Raw genomic sequence first — 21,149 nt, 5'->3', positions numbered from 1 at the left:
TTTGCATCAGAGTAGAAAGTAATGAATGTTATAATGAAAGTACACAGCTTTATTTGACCAAGGTATTAAAATTCTATCATATATTAATAAAAGACCCAACGGATACATTGTTTTTTAGAAATGAATGTATTTAGCAATACAACAATAATTACAAGACGAGAAGTGCTATATTTGACTGGTAACCAGCTCCTTGTAAATTAAGTACGAGTGTGTCTGTCACACACTGTCTCGATGCTCTGGACAAAGCATGTTTGTTTTATAACTCAGAAAGAAAAAGAAGCACTTTTTTCCCCCATAAACCTCTCAAAAAAAGGATATGCCTCATGTCTTAAATGAATACCTTATTAAGGGTGAGAAAAAAAAATCTTATAGCTCTGACTTTTTCAGCCATATAAAAAGGATCAATTTCTCAGTAAAACTAAGCTAAATATTAAACAAGGAACAAACTTATATACATGCATGTACAGGATAAGTTAAATTCTAAGAAACAGTAGAAAATAAGATTTACAAAAACAGGCACCTAAAATTCTCTGCCTTCAGTTAATAGTGTTGTGTCATAAAAACAAAAGCTAAATTAACAAAATCTACATTGAGTAAGCCAAAGCGCTGCTGTGGTCTAATCAGCTGCAGCTCCATCTTCAGGTTCATAACGCTGCAGCTGGAGAGACAGAGGAGAAAGTGCATCTGCATTAAGCATGTTGCCTGAAAGGACACAGCTTACGTCGAGAACCAGCCAAAACGCACCTTTGATTTGAGATCTTTGTTTTCCTCCGCCAGACGTGCACAACTCTGCCTCAAGTCGATCACCTCCTGCTGTAAAGCCTCCGTGTCTGTTGAAGTCTGGCCCCCAGAATTCAGATGACGCTTCACAAATCTGGGAAAGGAGTTTGTGAAAGAATCTACAGCCAGCAGATCATCAACTTGTAAACATTTCTCTTTATTTCGGTTTGGAGTTGTCAGTGCAGGAATTCATTAAGTCCGATGCTCAACTCACTACCAACTACGAGCCCGAGAGGCCTTTTTTGCAACCACCCAAATGGTTCAGCTTGTGTTTGAAAGGATACTCCAGAGCATTGCTCGGCTTGTCAGGCTGTTCATACAAAGACACTAGAACTGAAAAATAACAAAGACAATTCAATTAAATTGCATAGATATCAAATGTCAATTGAGGTCAAGTCAGTATTACAAAAAGCACTGCAACTCCGCTACTGAGTTGACTCTGGTATTTGAATCTTTCAAACAATACTTGGCCCTTTTTACTGGGGGCAAAATCTGCCATTTGATGATAATTTGGTTTTGATATTGTGATACTCATTAGTATTTTCAGTCCAGCCCGGTCAGAAGAGGATCTGTGTCAACCATTTCTATAAATGTAGCTGGTTTCAGTTTTAACATCGTCTAGAACTCATCCGAGTTGCCTCATTTGCTAGAGAAGTTTGTTAACAGTGGCCACGCTCACAGAGAGACGACTTGAGGGAGAAGAAGTGCCATACCACTTGTCAGGCTGTCAACAACACCAGCTTTCTCCAAGTATCTCCTAAACTGTTCCCTTTTAGGGTCTGGGGTCTGTAGGAAGACAACAAAACAAAACTGTAAACTGTCAGGTCTGGTTAACTAGAATATACCAGAAGAAAAAAAAAATCATGGTTAAAAATGACTTGCTTTCTCGTCAGCAGTTAATTTGCAAGAATGTAATGCACGTTGAACATTTCCAAAGTAAACAGTGAACGTGATTAACCTCAGACATAATGGTCAAACTGTGACCTGCAGGAGAAAATCTTGACAAAAAAAAAGAAGTTTTCAGTCGGTTTTGTAAATATTATCTTGACTGAGGCGCATCCACAAACATTTACGACCCCCCAAGGCCACACCACAAGTTGCCACAGGTGGGACGTGGACTCCCTGATGAGCACCTGGACGCCGAGCGAGCCAATGTTAGTTTAGCTAGCTCGCCGCTAACGTTAGGCACGTTAGTTAATAAGCTGTTTCCACTAAAACTGTAAAGACAAAGCGACAGCAGCAAACACACTTACTCTATAATGTGCCATTATGACGTCGTCATTAAAGTTGACTTTCTTCTTATAGTTACTGTCTTTAGGGTTCCGCTTATCTCCGCAAATCTTAATTATGAAAGGCAGGAAAAGTTTAAGTTTCGTTTATGCAACCGGTTTGCTGCCGTGCTCGATGTCGCCTTCAGGTGTCCCTCGTAAAACAAGAATGCATCAAACTTATTGACTGGCGAGAGCAAAAACCGTCATTGGCAGTTGACAGCATTTGTTTTGTTGCTGCCGATTACTTATGATGCAAATAAAAGAAAGCACTACAAGAATGCACTTCTGTTTTTCTTTTGTTTGTTGTGTGTTTGTTTTGTGTTACAAATGGGCTACAACTATTTATTGATTCTTTAAAATAGTATGGACCCGATTAATTCCGACATTGAATAAAGACAATGAAAGCCTTATTTTAGTTGATTTCTGCCGCCATCTGCTGGTCATATCGCAGAATACCAGCTCTGCTCACTTTCTAGTCGTCTCATTGTTTAGCAATCTCCTTTAAACGCTCACTTATTTTTTACCACAATTTAAAATGTAAAAATTAAGTGGTAATGTAGGAAACTTAAATGTATTTAATATGTTTGGTAAGAGTGTGTATTTGCGTATTATTCGGGTGATAGGTCACAAAACAGGTCTGAGTACTAGTCAGGTGACAGCCACAAACCTCAGTAGAGTGACAGGAGCTGCTGACCAATCGTTTATCGCAAATGAATTCGGAAAGCCAATCAGAATTAAGGGGTGGCAACAAAGGGGTATTTTTTTTTTTTTTCTACGGGAGAGGAAATCCGAAATGTGTGGGATCACACTCGGTGTTTCTAAGTAACCTGGGCTTTATTGACAAACTATATTCATTGTGAAGCGACAGTTTGGCCCGTACCCACTGCCCCGATACAAACACGGGCGTTGGCGACCGACAAGTAAAAAGGGGGGCGGGGGTGGGGAAAGAGAGAAACAGAGGGGGGACGCGACCGTCGTTAGGTCAAAATGTCGATTCAGTACGAGGTGGAACAGCTGGCGGACAGTTATGGGGTGGCGGACTCCTTCCCCAAAGATTTCGGTTACGGCGAAGAGGAGGCCGACATCGAGGACAGTCCGTCGGCGTCCGACAGCAAACCTAGAATCCTGCTCATGGGTCTGAGGAGAAGTGGAAAATCGTCCATCCAGAAGGTAGGGGAAAGACGATTAAACTGTTAGCCGTTGAACTGTTAGCTGTTAGCTACCCCCTTGCTGCTGCTGCTGCTTCACACACGTAAACGGCACGTCAGCCAGAATATCTAACCATTCAGTTCAGCACGTCTGGCTTCACGAGAGGGAAAGAACAGACATTACAAGACCCGATCCCGCAGCTGATGACCCGGCAAGCCTCCAAGTGTTAGCTGACGCGGGTGTAGCCACAGCAGTGGATTATTAACCAGGTGGACAGGTGACGCCCGCGTGCATCTTCACTGACACATACATATGAAGGCACGTGACTGTTTGCTTAACAACTTGTCGAACATTTTGCCAAATATATCCGAGTCCCACCTAGCTGTAAGGAACCGGGCGAGGACTGACGTTTAGCTCACATGACTGCAACCCGACCACACCTACCCGTCTGCGAGTCCTGGCACTTGGTTTTAAATCAGTGCACCAGGAGAAGTATCTCCAGTTTGGCCAACATGGTCTTCTTTCTTTCCACTTTAAAGAAAAAAATCAAAGCTGGATTAATGAGTTAAGGGGGCCCCTGATGGCCCAACACCAAACCGTCCCATGTGCAATATACACCCATTCACCCATGCCCTCTACCCCCCCACCGCCTCCCAGAGCAACCAGTACTCCCTTTAGCAGTGGTGTTAAGTCACCCTGATCCTCACCCAGTCAACAACTCTGTTTTCCTCCATATATAAGCCTAATTCTTTAACTATTGGCCTCATATTTTTTGTATGCTATGGTATGCATCGACCTGTAATGCTCCACACCCCTGCAATAAAACAGCGTGGAAATCTGAGTTCTACACTCAAACTAAAACACAAAAGCTTTTAAAGCTGAGTAAGATTTTGACACAAGTTCCCTCGACAAGCCTTGCCGTAGTCAATATTGTACTTCCAGAACAAAGGTGCAATAATCAAATTATTACAACCCCTTGAAGTTGTTGTCCACTTTGGCCAGTTAGTAATTCCTACTTGAGTTAAAAACCTTTTCCATGTCATTCATCCTACGGCAAGGTTAGCTGTCTTGCTTATATTTTTCAAGTTTACTCTTTCAGATGGGCACTGTGGTTGCATAATAGATGATATGCACATTTTATTATTTATGTTAAATTCAAGAGGGAAGTAGAATTAGGCCTGATATAGCATGACTCGCCAGGAGCCTGTCCCGCAGACATCACCTAAAGGAATAAATGTAAAGACTGGCAGATTTCTGTCCTGAAGTGAACAGTTGCACTGTTTTGCTATAATCCACACTCCTGTCAAGTCTTAGATTAATGTTCTCCTTAAACCTCCAGTCTGGAATGAAAAACATGTGATTTGGCTTTTTGCTGGTTCATTGGCCTTTGACCTCAATGGCCCACACACCGATTCAAAATGGTAGTGGTGAGGAAAGCACTCCCATGTCCTCCACCATCCCCCAGTGCAACTTATTTTCTACCTTTTCACTGTATTCAGTCGAGCTAGTGCCTGATCAGACTTCACTTCATATAGCTGCAGTCTGACAGCAGACAGTCGACAAATGCCTAGCATCAAAGTGCTGCATCAGAGTGAGTCTGCGATGTTGTGCCCTTTTCTCTCTTGCTTTCCATGTGACCTCCGGATGATGTCTTAACGCTTGAATTATTGCATCAGCCAAAATACAATCCTGCCGGGGTATTCTTTCCCATAAAGGAATATTATTTTGACAGAGGCTGTTTTGTAAGATCCAAACATATCATTGGACAATAACTTACAACACATACGTTTCTGTGTAACTAGTAAAGGAAACACTAACAAGTCTGCATATGAAGTTGTATTCTATATGTATTTCATTTAATATGAATATTTGTCATAATATTAAAAGAATGTGTAACGTTTCAGCTATTTAACACTCATATTAAACAGTAATTTAACAAACATTAGAAGGTGGTGGTGTAGTGGCTAGCACTGACGCCTCACAGCAAGAGGGTCTGTGGTTCGGATCCCGGGCGGGGTGGGGTTCGGATACTGGTCTGGCAGGTCCTTCTGTGTGGAGTTTGCATGTTCTCCCCGTGGCAGCGTGGGTTCTCTCCGGGTTCTCCGGCTTCCTCCCACAGTCCAAAGACATGCTGCATAGGTTAATTGGACTCTAAATTGCCCGTAGGTGTGAATGTGAGTGTGAATGGTTGTTTGTCTATATGTCTGCCCTGTGATGAACTGGCGACCTGTCCAGGGTGTACCCTGCCTTCGCCCCTTGACAGCTGGGATCGGCTCCAGCGCCCCGCGACCCTAATGAGGATAAGCGGTTAAGATAATGGATGGATGGATAGAAGGAATCCAAATATACTGAAGGTTCTGCACATTTCTGAAAAAGAAAAGTTCTGTCATTTATTTGTGTTTATCTGTATGAACAAAACAATTAGAACCATCCACCAAAGAAACAATGGCAGGTAGGAGGTCTATTATTTCTCGGCTGGGATCATCTTGCGCACCAGGAATTGTTGTCTTTGCGTTTATGACAAATACTTTTGGGAACAAATCTCACACTGGCAAATTCTGAATACAAAACTGAATGTTATTTGTACATTTTTCACCAATACAAGTAATTTATTTTACTTCAACCTCTGATTTCAGGTGGTTTTCCACAAAATGTCTCCCAATGAGACTTTGTTCCTGGAGAGCACCAACAAGATCTACAAGGACGACATCTCCAGCAGCTCCTTTGTCAACTTCCAGATTTGGGACTTCCCGGGTCAAGTTGACTTCTTTGACCCCACATTCGACTACGAGATGATCTTCAGAGGAACCGGAGCTTTGATATTTGTCATCGATGCTCAGGTGAGGAACAGGGAAGAAATCTGTGTCATGTGTAACATTCTAAATCGGAAAATATTCTGACTCACTTCTACACACGTTTTCCATTTTATCAAATTTAAAAATGCGTGCATAAAAAAAACTTTTTTTTTGTGCTGTAAGATGAAATTGAAGCCTTTGAGAAAAAACTTGGTGACGGACAGCCAGAATAGCTGGGATGAAAGACAATTACACGCCATGCCTCTTATGCCAGTGCTCTAAGTGCTTTCAAGAAGTAATCTCAGCTGTGATGTTAGCCACGGCTGATCTGATTGCAGGGTTTGTTTGTACTCAAGTAGGTGCATCAGGTTCAATTAGTTTCAGCAGTTGGTCACACAGTGATAGTTAAGGAGGCTTGTTTTTGTCTTGAAGACATGCCGCAGTACATTTCCTCAAACCTGGGCCAAATTCCTGAATGGAATTGGCTGTGGCATAGCTGTAATTGCAATTAAGTATCATCTTTCACTGCCCTAAAATATTGAAAATGGACATTTTCTTAGGTTTATTCCAAGCAGGAGATAGTTGCATTGCATGCGGTTCTGAGACATTTCATCGTATATTTTGAGGTATCTACGATAAATGTTTCAATACACTTAACTATGTTGTTCTGAAATGCTTTAACTCATCTGACAGCATAGCAGAAATACCGGTTATTAATCTGATGATTGTGTGCATCAATGTAGCCATAGAAATTAATTGTGATCCATGTTTGTATCGTTTTGTACCCAGTTTCATGATGATCTTTCTGAAAAGATGTGCATATTGAATATGTGTATTAATACCTTGCATTCTTTCCTCTTAGGATGATTATGTGGAGGCCCTGGGCAGACTTCACCTCACTGTGTCTCGGGCCTACCGAGTCAATCCAGAGATCAACTTCGAGGTGTTTATTCACAAAGTGGACGGCCTCTCGGACGATCACAAGATCGAAACCCAGAGAGATATCCATCAGAGAGCCAACGACGATCTGGCAGACGCCAGCTTAGAAAAGCTGCATCTGAGGTAATATTTTAATGTTTAACTTTTAACATCTGTACAAGGCTAAAGAAGAATTCATCTATCCCTCCTCTCTAATCACATGTTGGTGCATAGTTGGTACACACACACACACACACACACACACTATCACACTATCACACGTGTTATCTGTGCATGTTTAGTTTTTCCTAACATCAGGTTGTCCGACCTGCGTATTACTATTTATTTTAAACTTTGCCTTAAAAACACATATTTCCAAACTCACTGCAACAAAGTGGTGGATCTAATAAACACTCTGTCGGACTCAAAAGGGTTATAACTCAGTAATTTGAATGCATAAACACTGCGTCATTGTCCTATGAACACCAAACATCTCTCCAAAATGTCAAGTTTTCATCAGCTTACAAACTTATCTTTGCGACAGTTAATTTTTCAGATAATCCAAAGAGGTTTCAATGAATTAATTATCTTAAGAAATAGCAATTTTCTTTTATCACTCGTTAAGGAACTTTCAATTGTTTTTAGTTCATCTGAACATATCAATATCACCAAAATCAGAGGTGCATGGTTTTGTCACAAAATGAAATCATCAAAACAAATCACACATTGTATTAAATGTTTGAAGTCAGACTTTCTGCAGAGCGTATTTACCTAAATTTGATCAAAAACATAGTCGCAGCTTAGAAATGAGCCTTAATCCCCCCCCAAAAGCATTTCCATAACCACACGCTCATGCTGGCTGAATGTGAACACGTGCAGAGGCATTAAGGGTTCTTCATACTTATTTTTTAATTCTTCATTCCCCACGTGTTCTTACGTCTGTGGGGATTTTCTATTAGACGTTTTTTTGTGCCTATTTCTAACTTCTTTAAAACAATGTTCCTAATTTTTGAGAAGTTATTTCTCGAATGTAGCTCATCCTATGATGTTTGGTTATTTATGACTGTAGCTACAGTAGTCAACGAATTAATTCAGTATTTGTTTTGAGCAATTCTCCGTGTTAAAACAACACATGTAGGCGTTAACCACCAGTCAGATGTACCTCCCACTGCATTACACTTTTGTTAAGTTTGAAAGTGAAAACTCACGGTTTCAGGTGTTGCACTTGAAGTACAACATCAGCGTTATCGCAAATGACTTTTAATTGAATCCCTGAAGAGGGTTTTTACTCAGGATGTGAAACTGAGTGAAAAGTGACTGGTGTGTGTGACACGGGGGAGGAGCTTATTGGTGATTTCAGTAGTGTTGATGCAGAGTAGCCGATGTCCTGCAAACTTTGAGCTTTACTGTGAGATTCCTCTCTGATCTCCTAATGAAGAAACAATGGCCCACGCTTCAGAAACCAGAGCAAGTTCCCAACGTCCGACATATTCAAGGTTGAGCTGAATTGATAACTGGACTTAATGCTTTGTTAATCGGACGGAAAAGCTAGTTCATGACTGTATTATTAATCAATTTAAGAAGTAAATCAAGTCCTTTCGTCAGAGTAAAACACTATAATATGTGTTTGCTTGTTGACTATGAGGATTTTTAGAGCATTGAGCTGAAATAATTATGGATTAGTTGATTAAGCAAATTTAGTAGTTCCATCCTTTCAGATTTACGATTTTTTTTCTCCCTGGTTTGTCATTGTAACTCAAATAATCAGTGTCGTTTATACTTTTTTTTTTTTTACAATTTAAAGACAAAACGATTCGTAGATGGTAAATGAATCAATAGATTTCTGAGTATAATGAGAATAATTGTTTGTTGCATGCCCAAACTAAACATGAATGTCCTCATTAGCTGCAGCCTTTGCCCAGACAGTCTGTGGAACCAGGCTGATCGCGGTCATCTCTGCAGCAGCTTAATGGCTGATGTTTGGTTTGTGCTGGCACTCGCTGCACCGTGTTTTATGTGGGGTGAGATTGTTGTTTATTCCGGTTCGACAGCCGGAGCGGTCCTGGAAATATAGCGACGCTGAGAGGGCCTTTTTATTTTTTTATGGCTCTGTTTTGTGGCTCTCCAGTGCTTTCTTCCCTGAATGTGCCTCGTTTGTTTTTATATCTCAGTAACAAAATGGCAAGTCATGCGTGTCCAGTTTGGCGTACAAAGTCTGTTTTTTGTGTGCAAACATTTCGTTTTTATTCCTGTGTTTTTTCAATGTCTGACTCAGCTTTCCAGCTCTTCTCTACCATCCAGTGTTGCGTATTTCATCGTGATTATCTGTATTTTTATCTGCTATTATATGTGCTCTCAGGAAGTGAGAAGTGTTCCCGACTAGAAACCGCTTATTGACTTCCTTTTTTTTCTTCATGTTTTTCAGCTTTTACTTGACAAGTATTTATGACCACTCCATCTTTGAGGCCTTCAGCAAAGTGGTGCAGAAGCTCATCCCTCAGCTTCCCACTCTGGAGAACCTCCTAAACATCTTCATTTCAGTAAGTAAACTCAGAGCAGCCAACACTTTTAAATCAAGCTCCTTGTGACTTTGTCATTGGCCAGCGTGACAAATGCATGACGGCCGCATTATGTGAGTCACTGCCAACCCCGGTGCCACTTTATGGTGAGCAGTTCCTCCAGTGCCCTTTATCGTGGTTGATTATGATGACGGTCTGTGGATGTTGCACATGTTTGCTGCACATATCGTCAATGATACATTTTGAATATTATTGCTGTATACCAATTGATAATACTTTATCACGTTGATGCAAAATCAATACAAATATATCTTTACCTAAGTACTGTACACCGAGACATATTAAAGGGTACCTATCGTAGTATAAACAGAATGTATATCTAGTGCTGAAACAATTGATCAATAATTTTGTGTTTGAGTAGTTAAAAAACTAAGTAATTTTGTTACGTGAACCTTTGCTTCAGAAAACAATATTTCACTCTTGTCTCACATTTTATTAATAAAGAGAAACGTATTAGTTGGTGCCCTTGTAAAGTAGCTCAACAGTTACCAAATAATAAATGTCTCAAAGCATTTTCATATCGTTCTTCTATCTATTATATACAGTTCAGACGTTAGCCAGAATATTTTCCTTACGGCTCTTTTTTCACCCCTTTGTCTCTTCATCCTTCATTTCTCCTTTCTGTCGTCTTCATCAATGGCAGAATTCGGGGATAGAGAAGGCCTTTCTGTTTGATGTGGTCAGTAAGATCTACATCGCCACAGACAGCTCTCCTGTCGACATGCAGTCCTATGAACTGTGCTGTGACATGATCGACGTGGTCATCGACGTCTCCTGCATCTACGGGTGAGTGTGATTTAGACGTGGGGGGGAAGAATTATTGAGTATTTTGAAATAACTCTCATATTGATTTACATATAAAATACAAACAGAACATGCTTTTCTTAATATTTTAGGCTATAGAGTTCAACCTTATGTTTTCTTTGAATACTTTGTCTGAATCAGAACTTAATGTATGCCTTTATTTTTCCCCTGAACGATGCATTGTATTGTGCCACATCAGTCTGCGAGAGGATGGCAGCGGCAGTGCCTACGACAAGGAGTCCATGGCCATCATTAAGCTCAACAACACGACTGTGCTGTACCTGAAAGAGGTCACCAAGTTCCTGGCGCTTGTCTGCATCCTGCGGGAGGAAAGCTTCGAGCGCAAAGGTAAACTTTCACAAGCAATCTCTGATCCCCCTGCAGCTCATTTGGCGTAATTAGGCTAATGTGGCTTTGAGTCAAGCGCGTTCATATTTTCCTCCACGTTATTTGAGCATTGCAGCAAGTGTATCGGCATGTTTACAGAGGGCAGGAAGTCAAAACAAGGACGCCTCAACAAGTAAATTACAGGGAAAATCCAGCAGTCTAGTTATGCACTCCAGTTTGGGGATATATAAGATACAGATTTTAAAAAGGATATATTGAATAACAAATGGAGTAGTGGCCGAGATATCCTGACTTTTATCCTTTGGTTTATTTTGTTAGAGACTCCTGCTGATGAGATTGTCAAGATTAGTTTCTCAGAATTCAGAAAAGCTCCTTCAAAAGCCACGCAGGAAATGACACGATCCTGGTCGTGATATTTTTGTGATGAGTAAATGGATCCTAATCTGTCAAAGTGGCGGAGCTCCTTTTTGACTTTGCTAACAATGCTGCTGCATTTTGATAGTTGAAATATTGTCTTTTATATTTGACGGTATATCAAGAAGATGCTCAACTTTGGGTCTTTTTTTAAGTTTTTTTTTTAAGTTTTTATTTTTGTGGTGTAAATAGACCTGTACTTGTAAAACGCTTTTCTAGTCTTCCGACCACTCGAAGCGCTTTAACACTACATGACATCATTCTTGTTGCAATGCAAGGCCAGACAACAAACTATAGCTCAACATCTCCATGATCATGAAAGCGACCATGAAATTAAATCGTCTCTTTTGGGTCTACATGGAGTAAACATTAGTTACATTAGTACTAAAAAGAAAAATGTTGTGGAATATGTTTGGATGTAAAGTACATCTCGTTTATGGGGAATCTGTTGATGGGTAAGGGGTTATTTTTATGTTATGCAATGCATTAAAATAAAATTAAAAAATAATAGCCAAACATGACACTGTATTGAAAAATACACCAAATAATCAAATGTGCAAGTGTTTGTAACAATTCAAGACTTGTATATGTCCTAACATAATCTGTTTGTCTTTGTTGCCTCTTTTAGGATTAATAGACTACAATTTCCACTGTTTCCGGAAGGCCATCCATGAAGTATTTGAGGTGGGCGTGTCCGCCCAGCGTCCCATTGGCTCCCAGGCGGTGGGCTCTCCCTGCACCAAAGCCGTCGCACTGAACGGCACGCCGCGCAACACTGTCTAAACACTGATGCTACATAAAAATTAAAAAAAATTGAAAAAAAAAAAAGAAAAACGGGAGAAGCCAGGAAACATGGAGAAGGGCCAGAGAGCCTGGAGAGAAGAGACTACTGAACTGGGGCTCACGCTACTCTCAATCCCCCCCCCCCCTCCCTCTCCGTCAGCACCCTGAGTATTGTGAGACCCTGGAGCAGCGCGTCAGGCTTCTCAAGCTAAGATGGAAAGGGAAATTCAAGCATTCGTCTTTAGGTGAATCCAAGGCGAAGAGTCGAAGTGAAAGGCAAGTCGAAAAGCCTAAAACTGCTCCTGGACAGGAAAAGGTTCAGGATATTTCTTTCCTAAAGCGGTGAAATGCCGCGATAATAAGCTGCTGGTCCCTCTTAACGAACAATGTGAGGAGGGAAACAAACCCGTGTGGTCGCCTCTTGCTCACGGACAAACGGCGACGTCAGTTTGCAGGAGTCCGTCTCGTGATCCCCGACCACTTCTGTGCTGACTGTAAAAAAAAACAACAACAAAACAAATGATGGGGGATGTGAACTGCTCGTCCCAACCCACACATGTCCAGAGATGGCCTTATGTAGATGGAGCTTGTCTGCAGTGCAAGCTTTCTCTCAGCACCACTCACCTCACGCTACCTGAATGCTGCCCGAAACTCGCTTTTTGGTTTCACTCGTGGAGGGAAAACACGGTTTTGTGATCAGACTGAAAAGGGATTGTGTTGTCCATCTAACGTGTGTGTGTGTCTGTGTGTGTGTGTGTTTGTGTGTGTGTGTGTGTGTGTGTGTGTGTGTGTGTGTGTGTGTGTGTGTGTGTGTGTGTGTGTGTGTGTGTGTGTGTGTGTGTGTGTGTGCGAGAGAGAGAGAGAGAGAGAGAATGCGTGCATGCATGTGTCAATGAAGGTTTTATTTTGATCCCAGACTAGGACCTTTACAGAAAGAGTTAACGTCCTTCTCAATAACTGAAGCTTAGCGTAATTTAAACTCTTTTCAATCAGTGAAAGAAACTTTTCTGTGTGTACCCAACTGAAAATTAAAACTTATGATTAAGTTTGTGATAGTTTGTAAGGAAAACTAAAATAAGTTTGGTTTGAAATTTGGAAACTTGTTTATTGTAAAAGCACTGCCAAAGTGATTGAATGGCTCAGTCAACCGTGAAGCGGTGAGAAGTTGTCATGATGAAAGTCGTACTTGTTGCCATCTGAGAAAGACAAGTATTCGGTTGAGATGCAGGACTGGTGCAGAGGGTCCGCACTCAACATCGTCCGTCTGAGACATTTTGGGATGATGATTATGTGAGCCGGTTTAAAAGTGCATGTTTTCCCCACCTACAGTTTCAGTCCTGCCCAAAATGATTAACTCATGTTGTGTACTTAGTTTGGCTCTGTTCAGCCGGATCCTCAAGAACAAAATGTACCCATTCCAAGCATGCATCCATCGACGTGTTGTCAACTCGTATCGCTCTCAACCTTAATGCTGCTCATTGCATTCAAAGGTGAGGAAGTGAAGCTAACAAAGGCAATTAAACGCATATATAAGGAGGGAAAAAGACCAAATTTCTTTACTTTTGCCATTACAATGAAATGCAATATGTTCATGTCCGTGTGTTTTATTTCAGGGGTGAGATGTGGGAACTCTGGCTGCTTAAAGAACAGGAACCTGACTCGTGAAGCTGCACTGACGAGTTCTCTTGATACGTTTGCTGAGTAAAACGCTAAAACGTTCGCGTTCCAGATTTGACGGCGTTTTGGAATTTTACTCGGCAAAGATATTTTTGTAACTCTGTGACTTTGCATCTTGAAATCGGCTCGAGATGTTCTCAATCCAGTGAGCAGAAAATAAACACTTGCACATCAGAACTGTGATGGATGATTGATTTTATGTATTGTGATGTTATATACGATGTGAAATAAATGAAAATTTAAATTTTTGTTAATGTTGTTATTGTCTGATTGCTATCTGGATTTATTTCTCAAAACTTCTCAAACAAATGACAAGGCGACACAAATTACTGCTCAACGGCCCTTAATCTAATGCAAACCTACAAGCAAACACAAGATGGCGCTGTAGGATTATGCCGTTGTTCCCACACAGTGACTTGTTCTGTGTTTTATTCACTTCTCCAAGCCCAGTAACTGTTTTCATGCTTTACAGTAAGCATGCCCCATTGTCTGAGCCTGTGTGGAGTTTTACTTTAAAGTCTGACTATAAATGTCAGCAGCTTCAATTACCACAGGGAGCAGTGCAGAGACCCACCCAGTACACCCAGTACACCCACCCAGTACACCCAGTGGCCCTACATCATAGCAAGGGAGGGCATTATGCTTGTTCGGTAATGATGATCGGCTCACAAACAGCTTGTAGAGAAGAAAAGGTTGTGTTTCCTGGTTTTCAAAATGTTAATAGTCTAAAAAGACCTTTTTAAAATCCCAATAACTTTTACTGAAATGTTTAAAAGAGTCAATGCAATATCTAATTGTCTGTTTTCTTGAGTTGGCTGATGTTCTCATGGTGTAATGACTGAGAGAGAAAAAATCCCCTTCTTGGTTTAGTGGGTCTAAAAACAAGTCGCTGAATAGCTTCAGCATGCAAGTTATTCACCAGTTAAGTTAAATAAGCCTCACAGCTACTGTCACGAGCCATTATGTGGGGAGTAGGCGAGACAGCTAAACACCACTTCCACACAATTTAGATGCAATAAAACACTGACAGCTTTTTTATCCACTTCATTAAGCCAGTAATTTCTTATAAAAATCTCCCGCATTAATCCTGGCCGTGGTTTCCCTGCGGTTCCTTAAGCTCTCCTCCAACCTTAGCCGCCTTGCTTTGATGCTTACTCAAATAGGCGCTAATTTGAGATAAATTATGCATCCGCATGTAGACTTCCCATGCCAAGGAATATAAAGTGTGACACTCTGAAAGATGGTGAATTAAAGCAAAGTGTGATATCTTGACGGCCTAATGGCAGATAGGTTAGACCTGTCAGGCTGACTGTTTGTTGATCTGCGAGTCACTCGGTGTTCGGGGAAGGGGAGAGGTCGTGTTTATGATGTTTTGAAGGTCATTTGGACTTATTTGGGACAGGATGATTATAGAGCTGATGCATTGGGCCTTTAATGGACTTACTACTCAAATCCTAATTGTGCTTTTAATGTTGATGAAATAGGATAAGTGTTGATGTTTCCACTCAACTGTTACAGCAGCAGAAGTAAAAGAACACATGCAAACATTTTGAAAGAATAATAAAATAATATTCTGTTTGCGAGAGCAGAAGTTTCTACAATATACAAATTAAGCATAAAAAAAAATAATATACAGCAACATACAAAAGAATAAATGTATTGAGTCTGAAGTTGCAATAAAAAGTGTTTACACTTTGTTTTAAGCTGTGTCATCTTATAAAACAGCTATTGCACAAGTACCAGCAAATTCAGAAAGTGTGCAATGTATGTGTTGTATAGATTACAGATGGCAATGTCTTCATGATCTAGGATAACTAATGCTGGATCAAATACTTTTTTGACTTTTAAATGTGTTAATTCTTAATGACATCCTTTAATGGCCACGATAATCTCACATCAACAACCCTCACCGAATTGAAAGTGACTTTAAATAACAATCAAATACAACTTCCAACATGCGTTGAGACCAATTCTAATGAAGAAATCAGGTAAAATCATAACCCAATACAAACTAAATCTGAGCAGCTTGGTCCTCTGATATCCCCGGAGCAACACAGTGACTCAACTCTCTCTCTAGATGGGGCTGTTGTCTGCTGCTTCACCGGCTGCTGCCTCACTCTTCCCTCAGCCTTTCTGCTCCACAGTGCGGGCAACATGGAGATCAACATCACATACAGCTAGGGAGGGAAGGGAGAGTGAGGAGAAGTTGAGGAAGCAGTGGAGAGAGAGAGAGTGAGAGCGAGAGAGAGAGTGAGAGAGAGAGAGAGAGAGAGAGAGAGAGAGAGAGAGAGAGAGAGAGAGAGAGAGAGAGAGAGAGAGAGAGAGCTGCATGATGTACAACTGTAATTTGGCAGCGTAGCAGCTGCTGAAATTGCTTTGCTTTATCAAAGGCAACGCTGCTTCTCCCCCCTGTCCCTAATACGGAAGCTTAACCAATAATGAAATAAAGCCAGCAGAACATACTTTTGCCTGTGATGTCACGCTCACTTCCGCTCGCCCGGCCCGCCCTTCATCTTGGATGTCTTAGTATCATTACAACAATGATATTGCCATTACGTTCTTAATAAAATCTCAGTCAGCCGTGGACTATCTCCCATCTTTACATTTTATTAGCCATGCTTATGAGAGACGAGGGGAAAATGATGAGACTAAGTGAGACGTCTCAGATAGGTGACGGATGTAATACAGGCTTCATTTGTTATATTGTAAGGTAATGCAGCTTCAGTCAGTGTAATTATGTGGCATGGACGTGGCTCTCAGCAGCAAGTACTTGTATTCAGCTTCTTCTGGATGAAATGAGACAGCTTCAAGGTTCCAGCTGTTAATGAAGGGACGTAATGTAACGATAACGCACTTTGATAAGTCTGTGGCTAACTTTTTCAGATGTAATATGCCCAAGAGTAAATATATAGGTTGTAAAACTTACATAAGAGTTGATATTACAATAATAGTTCAGACAGTTTTTTTTTGCTGTTTTCTTTAAAAGTTGGAAAATGTAAATAATGTGACATTATGTGCCACACCTATTCCAATTTCTGAGTTTTTTTTTATGTTCTTCTATTTCCTTCGGGAATGAGGGATTTTCTGTGACACATTTCTTCTTACTATCCTTCTTATGTTGAAAATGGCATATTTTTTTAACAGAGGTTTTTTTGCCGATTAATTAAGGTCTGTTAGAGTTGATGGGAGTAGTTGGAAAATGAACTATCAACCAAACCAATAAATAATGTATGGATGAATACCACAGATTTCTTTGTTCCAGGACCAAATTATTCATCGATTAATTGAGAAAATAACTGTCAGGTTATCGACAGTAAAAATAACTGGTAGTAGCAGCTCTAAATCTGTTTTTGATTCATTTGCAATGTTTAAAAACCTGTGTTTGAAAACCTCAGAGTTTAGAAGCAGTGGATTTCCAGAGGTATGGAGGGATTAGAAATATGTTTTTCAAAGATCCTCTCTAAATGTTACCACTTAATTGACACACAAACAAACAAACAAACAAACAAAAAACTACAGCGTGGTGCTTCTGTTGTTACTGAAACCAAAACCGCCTTCAGATATCTTCCTTTTAATTCCCGCCCTTTCCAGTTTAACAAACTACCTGACTACTCTCAACCTGCAGCAGAGGGAGGAGCTGGAGAGGGACAGTGGAGGTGGAAGGATAACGAAAGTGGGAGTTAGAGGAAGGGACAGGCGTCTTCAGCATTTTCTCGGTCAGGCAGCAGAGCGTGGAGCGTAGAGGCCAGCGGGCCAGCAGCCAGCTAATGGGGACCAGCAGTGAGCAGGGGCCGGGGCCGGGGCCGGGGCTGACAAAAGGAGCAGCGACAGATGCCATTATCTCAGCCTCATGCAGATACAATGGAGCTGGACGGCACAGGCCCCGACACTGACAGACGTGCACGTCGTGCGTGTGTGCGTGTGTGTGTGTGTGTGTGTGTGAGGGCCTGTGTGGGCTAAAAGAGGGAGCGTGTGTGTGTACACTGTGAGGTTAATGGAACACGATAGAGGAGAAGTGGATTATCGAGGAGACTACAATTCCTTGGTAACACTTGTCTGAGCTCCTCTGCGCCCCGTGCATGCATGCGTGTATATGCGCGTATTTGCAATTGGGGTGTGTATCTGAGTCCAGCCTACATGACCCTGTCTTGTTACAGTCAGACAGCCAGATCAGTCACCCATCACTTGCTCAGAATTCGAGGGCGTCGTGAAAGGCGCATCACATTTGGTAGCGAATTTCACTGTGTGCTTCTTTTGACCTTAAGATATGCAGCGCTCAAGGATGTTCTGGTCATTTGGAGAACCAAAAAAACGTGTCAGGGTGGGGTTTCTGGGAGATAGGGGGGGGGTGGGGGGGGTGTCTGAGGGGGATATATGGCGATGCGTTTAGCAGGATTGGCAAAGGCAGAGAAGGGCTGTTAAGCAGCAGTTTTTGGGAGGGATAAGAAATGTGAGCTTTAGCCAGTGTGGTGCGGTGACATGGGACAACGTTATTGACTGTGGCGGCGCATGCTGACAGTGGATTGTCAGCCCCTGCAGTCATTTGCCAGACTGAGTGAATGCAGGGATCAGAGTTTTTGGAGCTTAAAGAACCAGAGAGAGAGAGACTAAGAAAACCGCCGAAAAAAAGTGAGAAAGAGAGGAACGGCGAAACAAAAATAAAGGAAAGAGCAAAGACTGGCAGTCATACAAATGCTTGAGTATACACATAACACACACACACACACACAGACACACACACACACACGGACACAGACACACACACCCACACACGGACACAGACACATACACACACACGGACACAGACACACACAGTGTGCTGTGGATGCCCCGCTGAGTGTCTGACACTGATGCTGCCAGACTAATCAGGGTCCTCTCTCTCTCTCTCTCTCTCTCTCTCACTTGCTCATTAGTGTTGGAGAACAAACCAGACAGTTGTGACGTCGTGGTGACGCCGCGTCTTGCTGTTGTACCAGTGTTCGTGTGAGAAGCTCGAGTGGAAAGTGTTAGTTTTTATGGCGCTCGAAACAGGTCAATGTCCTACTTCTAATGACACCCCTCCCCGCCCCCCTCACACACACACACAAACACACACACATGACACGAGTAGCAATATGTTTTTATCTTTTTCTTAGTGGCAGTAAAGAAGTCTGCTTTCTTTCTTAGATCAAGCCTAATGAGCTTACTTTTACAAAAACACACACACATGAAGTGCTTTAATAAGCATTTTAAAGATGGACAAAAAAGAAGAAGAAGTAGGCTTGTAAAATCCTCACTTTCAAAGAAAGGTTTCCTGTCACAGAGGAAAATCCAATGGCGTTAGTTGCAAATTTAAATAAAACTTTCCCTAATTACTCTACGCCCGTCTGGATGCAGGCCTGCAGTTTCTGTCAACACCACCAAGAGAAAAGATTGAGGAAGAACGTTTTAAAAACTGGAGGGAAAACTAATGATGATTCAAGAGTTATAGATAATAATAATAATAATAATAATAATAATAATAATAATAATAATAATAATAATAATAATAATAATAATAATAATAATAATAATAATAATAATAGTTAAGGGAACGGCGAGAAAACATAAGGTGAGATGCGATCACGGGGGAAACTTTGAAACGGTATTGATGCTGAATCACAGGGGAAAGTCATAGGTGACAAAGTAAAGAACCAACAGGAAGTGCTTCACTAGCAGTAAGCCGTTTGATAACGAACAGTAACAGATGACTACCCCTGAACATCAGATCACAGATACATTTGATTTAATCCGAACTCTGTCCTGAAACTGAACCGTATCGCGATTGATTCAGATCTACTGAAAAGATAAACACCTTTCTTCTCAAAGATAGCTCCTCATTTGGTGTTTTGGAGAGTTGAGCTCTGAGGGGTTGGGTAGAGATCTGGTGACTTCGAGGGCCACAGCAGATTCACATCATTTCCATTCTCATCAAACCATTCAGTGACCCATTACACCCAGTATAGAAGCATTTGCAAGAATTGGTTCTTTACTCATTTCTTCAAAGTTTTCTTGTGGCTTCTCACCTGTCTGTACTGTATGTCCCTGTGAGAAATTGAGCTCTCTAGTACCTTTTTGGTCAAATAACAATAATAAAAAAAAATCTTCACATTCTTTTCAAAGGATTCCAATTTCATGAGTAGAAGAGGGGTCAACAACTAAGTCAATAACCCAGAAAAGGAGACGGTTCTTCATAAAAAATCTCCGTAACCAGTTTGTGATATTTCCTCAATAAGTCCTTCACAACGTTGTAGGTCATGCAGACTTTATTAGCCTTTCCATTCACGTTTGGCTTTTTGTATGTGTTCTCTTTACAGCCTATACAGTATGTCCTGTAGCCATCCAAGTTTTATTTTTCTTGATTTGTTGTTCCTAAAGGGAGCAATACTGAAGGTGCTGCTATTAAAACAATCAACAGGCTCTCTGGTGTTGAACGGCGCGAGCCAGGAGAATAGTGTTGTAATGGCTATCTAAAAGGCCTCGGAGAATATTTGGGCTCAAGTGGACTTAAAGATGATGGAGTGGACGGATGCTTAGAGACCGAGGGCGATTGTAATGCAACAGAACATTAGAGACAAGGATCCCCAGGTCCCTTCTCCATAAAAGAAAAGATTTGTGTTCCAGATGTATTACACTCAATAAAACAGAAACAATTAGTGGGGATACCACTGGACAGCTTTAGTAGAATAAGTACCTTAAGGAACAGTAGAAACATGTTTGAAGTCAAAGTACTCATTATACAGAAAACTAGCAACTGTGACTGATATGTCATTAAATAACACATTAATACGCATTTAGCAATTTACTGGTGGAGTTGGCTAAAGTGACGCTTGTTTTAACTACGTTATATACTGTTCATATTTGTAGTAATTAAGTCAAGTGGTTCCCAAAAAAGAGGGCGGGTCCTTTCAACGGGCCGCAAGATAAATCTGAGGGGCAAAAAAAGTTTTACTACACAAATATGTATTCTGTTTTAAATATAAAAAAACAAACTTTTTGGAGTCTTTGATTTTGTGGGAGAGTATTGGATACTTTTACACTTTGTTAGTTTAGATCAAAGCATGCAAATGGTTTAGGTTACGTTATAATGAACACTTTGTTAAGAGTCGAGCTCATGATTTAAAGCACCCAACGCTGACTGTGAAACACAATAATTATAAGAGTTAAATGTAGTGCAGTAGAAGTATTAAGCAGGAAGGAGATGGAAATACTCAAGTAAAGTACCTCAAAATTGTTAGTTAGTAGCCCCGGACAGGCAATTGACATGGATAAAAAAAGAAAAGAAAGTTTACCTTGATGCACCTCAGGGAATCAGTGGACCTTAGAGGTGACAGACGATGAACACGGTTGCTGAAGAGGAGCCACTCATCAAGTGGACATGAAAGGTCAGAGGATGGCGTTTGTCTTCAGATGATCTGTCCAGTTACGCCTGGACACTTTCTTGTTTCCCTCAAAAACTTTGAAAACTTGGGTGTAATTTCTCTCTTTCTCTCCACCCTCCCTTCTTCTTCTTCTTTACTTCCTTCGCTGCCTCCTTCTTCTCTCCCTCTCAATCTTGCAGTCATGCTAATGACCCTGCTGTCCGCCCCGGCAGTTTCCCATAACACAACTTA

The 21,149-nt window shown here is 41.1% G+C and overlaps 2 protein-coding genes across 4 annotated transcripts; one reads left to right on the top strand and one right to left on the bottom strand.

Annotated features, from left to right (window-relative positions):
* Window positions 1–107: 107 nt before the first annotated feature.
* LOC137781485 (c-Myc-binding protein-like) lies at window positions 108–2,215 on the bottom strand. The gene is made up of 5 exons (XM_068570268.1): window positions 2,034–2,215; window positions 1,494–1,566; window positions 1,065–1,113; window positions 745–874; window positions 108–658 (listed from the first exon to the last, which is right to left on the bottom strand). The coding sequence occupies exons 1-5, from the start codon at window positions 2,046–2,048 to the stop codon at window positions 617–619; spliced, it is 309 nt and encodes a 102-aa protein (XP_068426369.1). The 5' UTR covers window positions 2,049–2,215; the 3' UTR covers window positions 108–616.
* Window positions 2,216–2,839: 624 nt separating this feature from the next.
* Window positions 2,840–13,767, top strand: rragca (Ras-related GTP binding Ca). 3 transcript variants are annotated; one of them, XR_011077224.1, is made up of 8 exons: window positions 2,840–3,221; window positions 5,837–6,040; window positions 6,858–7,057; window positions 9,339–9,453; window positions 10,136–10,278; window positions 10,496–10,644; window positions 11,687–13,331; window positions 13,455–13,767. XR_011077224.1 is itself a non-coding variant. In XM_068570506.1 (7 exons), the coding sequence occupies exons 1-7, from the start codon at window positions 3,039–3,041 to the stop codon at window positions 11,839–11,841; spliced, it is 1,149 nt and encodes a 382-aa protein (XP_068426607.1). In that variant the 5' UTR covers window positions 2,840–3,038; the 3' UTR covers window positions 11,842–13,767. The 3 variants fall into 3 exon arrangements, 2 of the variants coding, with proteins under 2 accessions (XP_068426607.1, XP_068426608.1); XM_068570506.1 differs by having other exon boundaries at window positions 11,687–13,767; XM_068570507.1 differs by lacking the exon at window positions 2,840–3,221 and adding an exon at window positions 3,360–3,477 and having other exon boundaries at window positions 11,687–13,767.
* The last annotated feature ends 7,382 nt before the right edge of the window (window positions 13,768–21,149 follow it).

Source organism: Clinocottus analis, unplaced genomic scaffold (genome assembly GCF_023055335.1).
Source record: "Clinocottus analis isolate CAN_PGR_092001 unplaced genomic scaffold, fCliAna1.0.p SCAF_9, whole genome shotgun sequence".
Taxonomy (NCBI): Eukaryota; Metazoa; Chordata; class Actinopteri; order Perciformes; family Cottidae; genus Clinocottus; species Clinocottus analis.
Note: the sequence above shows the minus strand (reverse complement) of the source record. Positions and strands in the feature narration are given on the sequence as shown.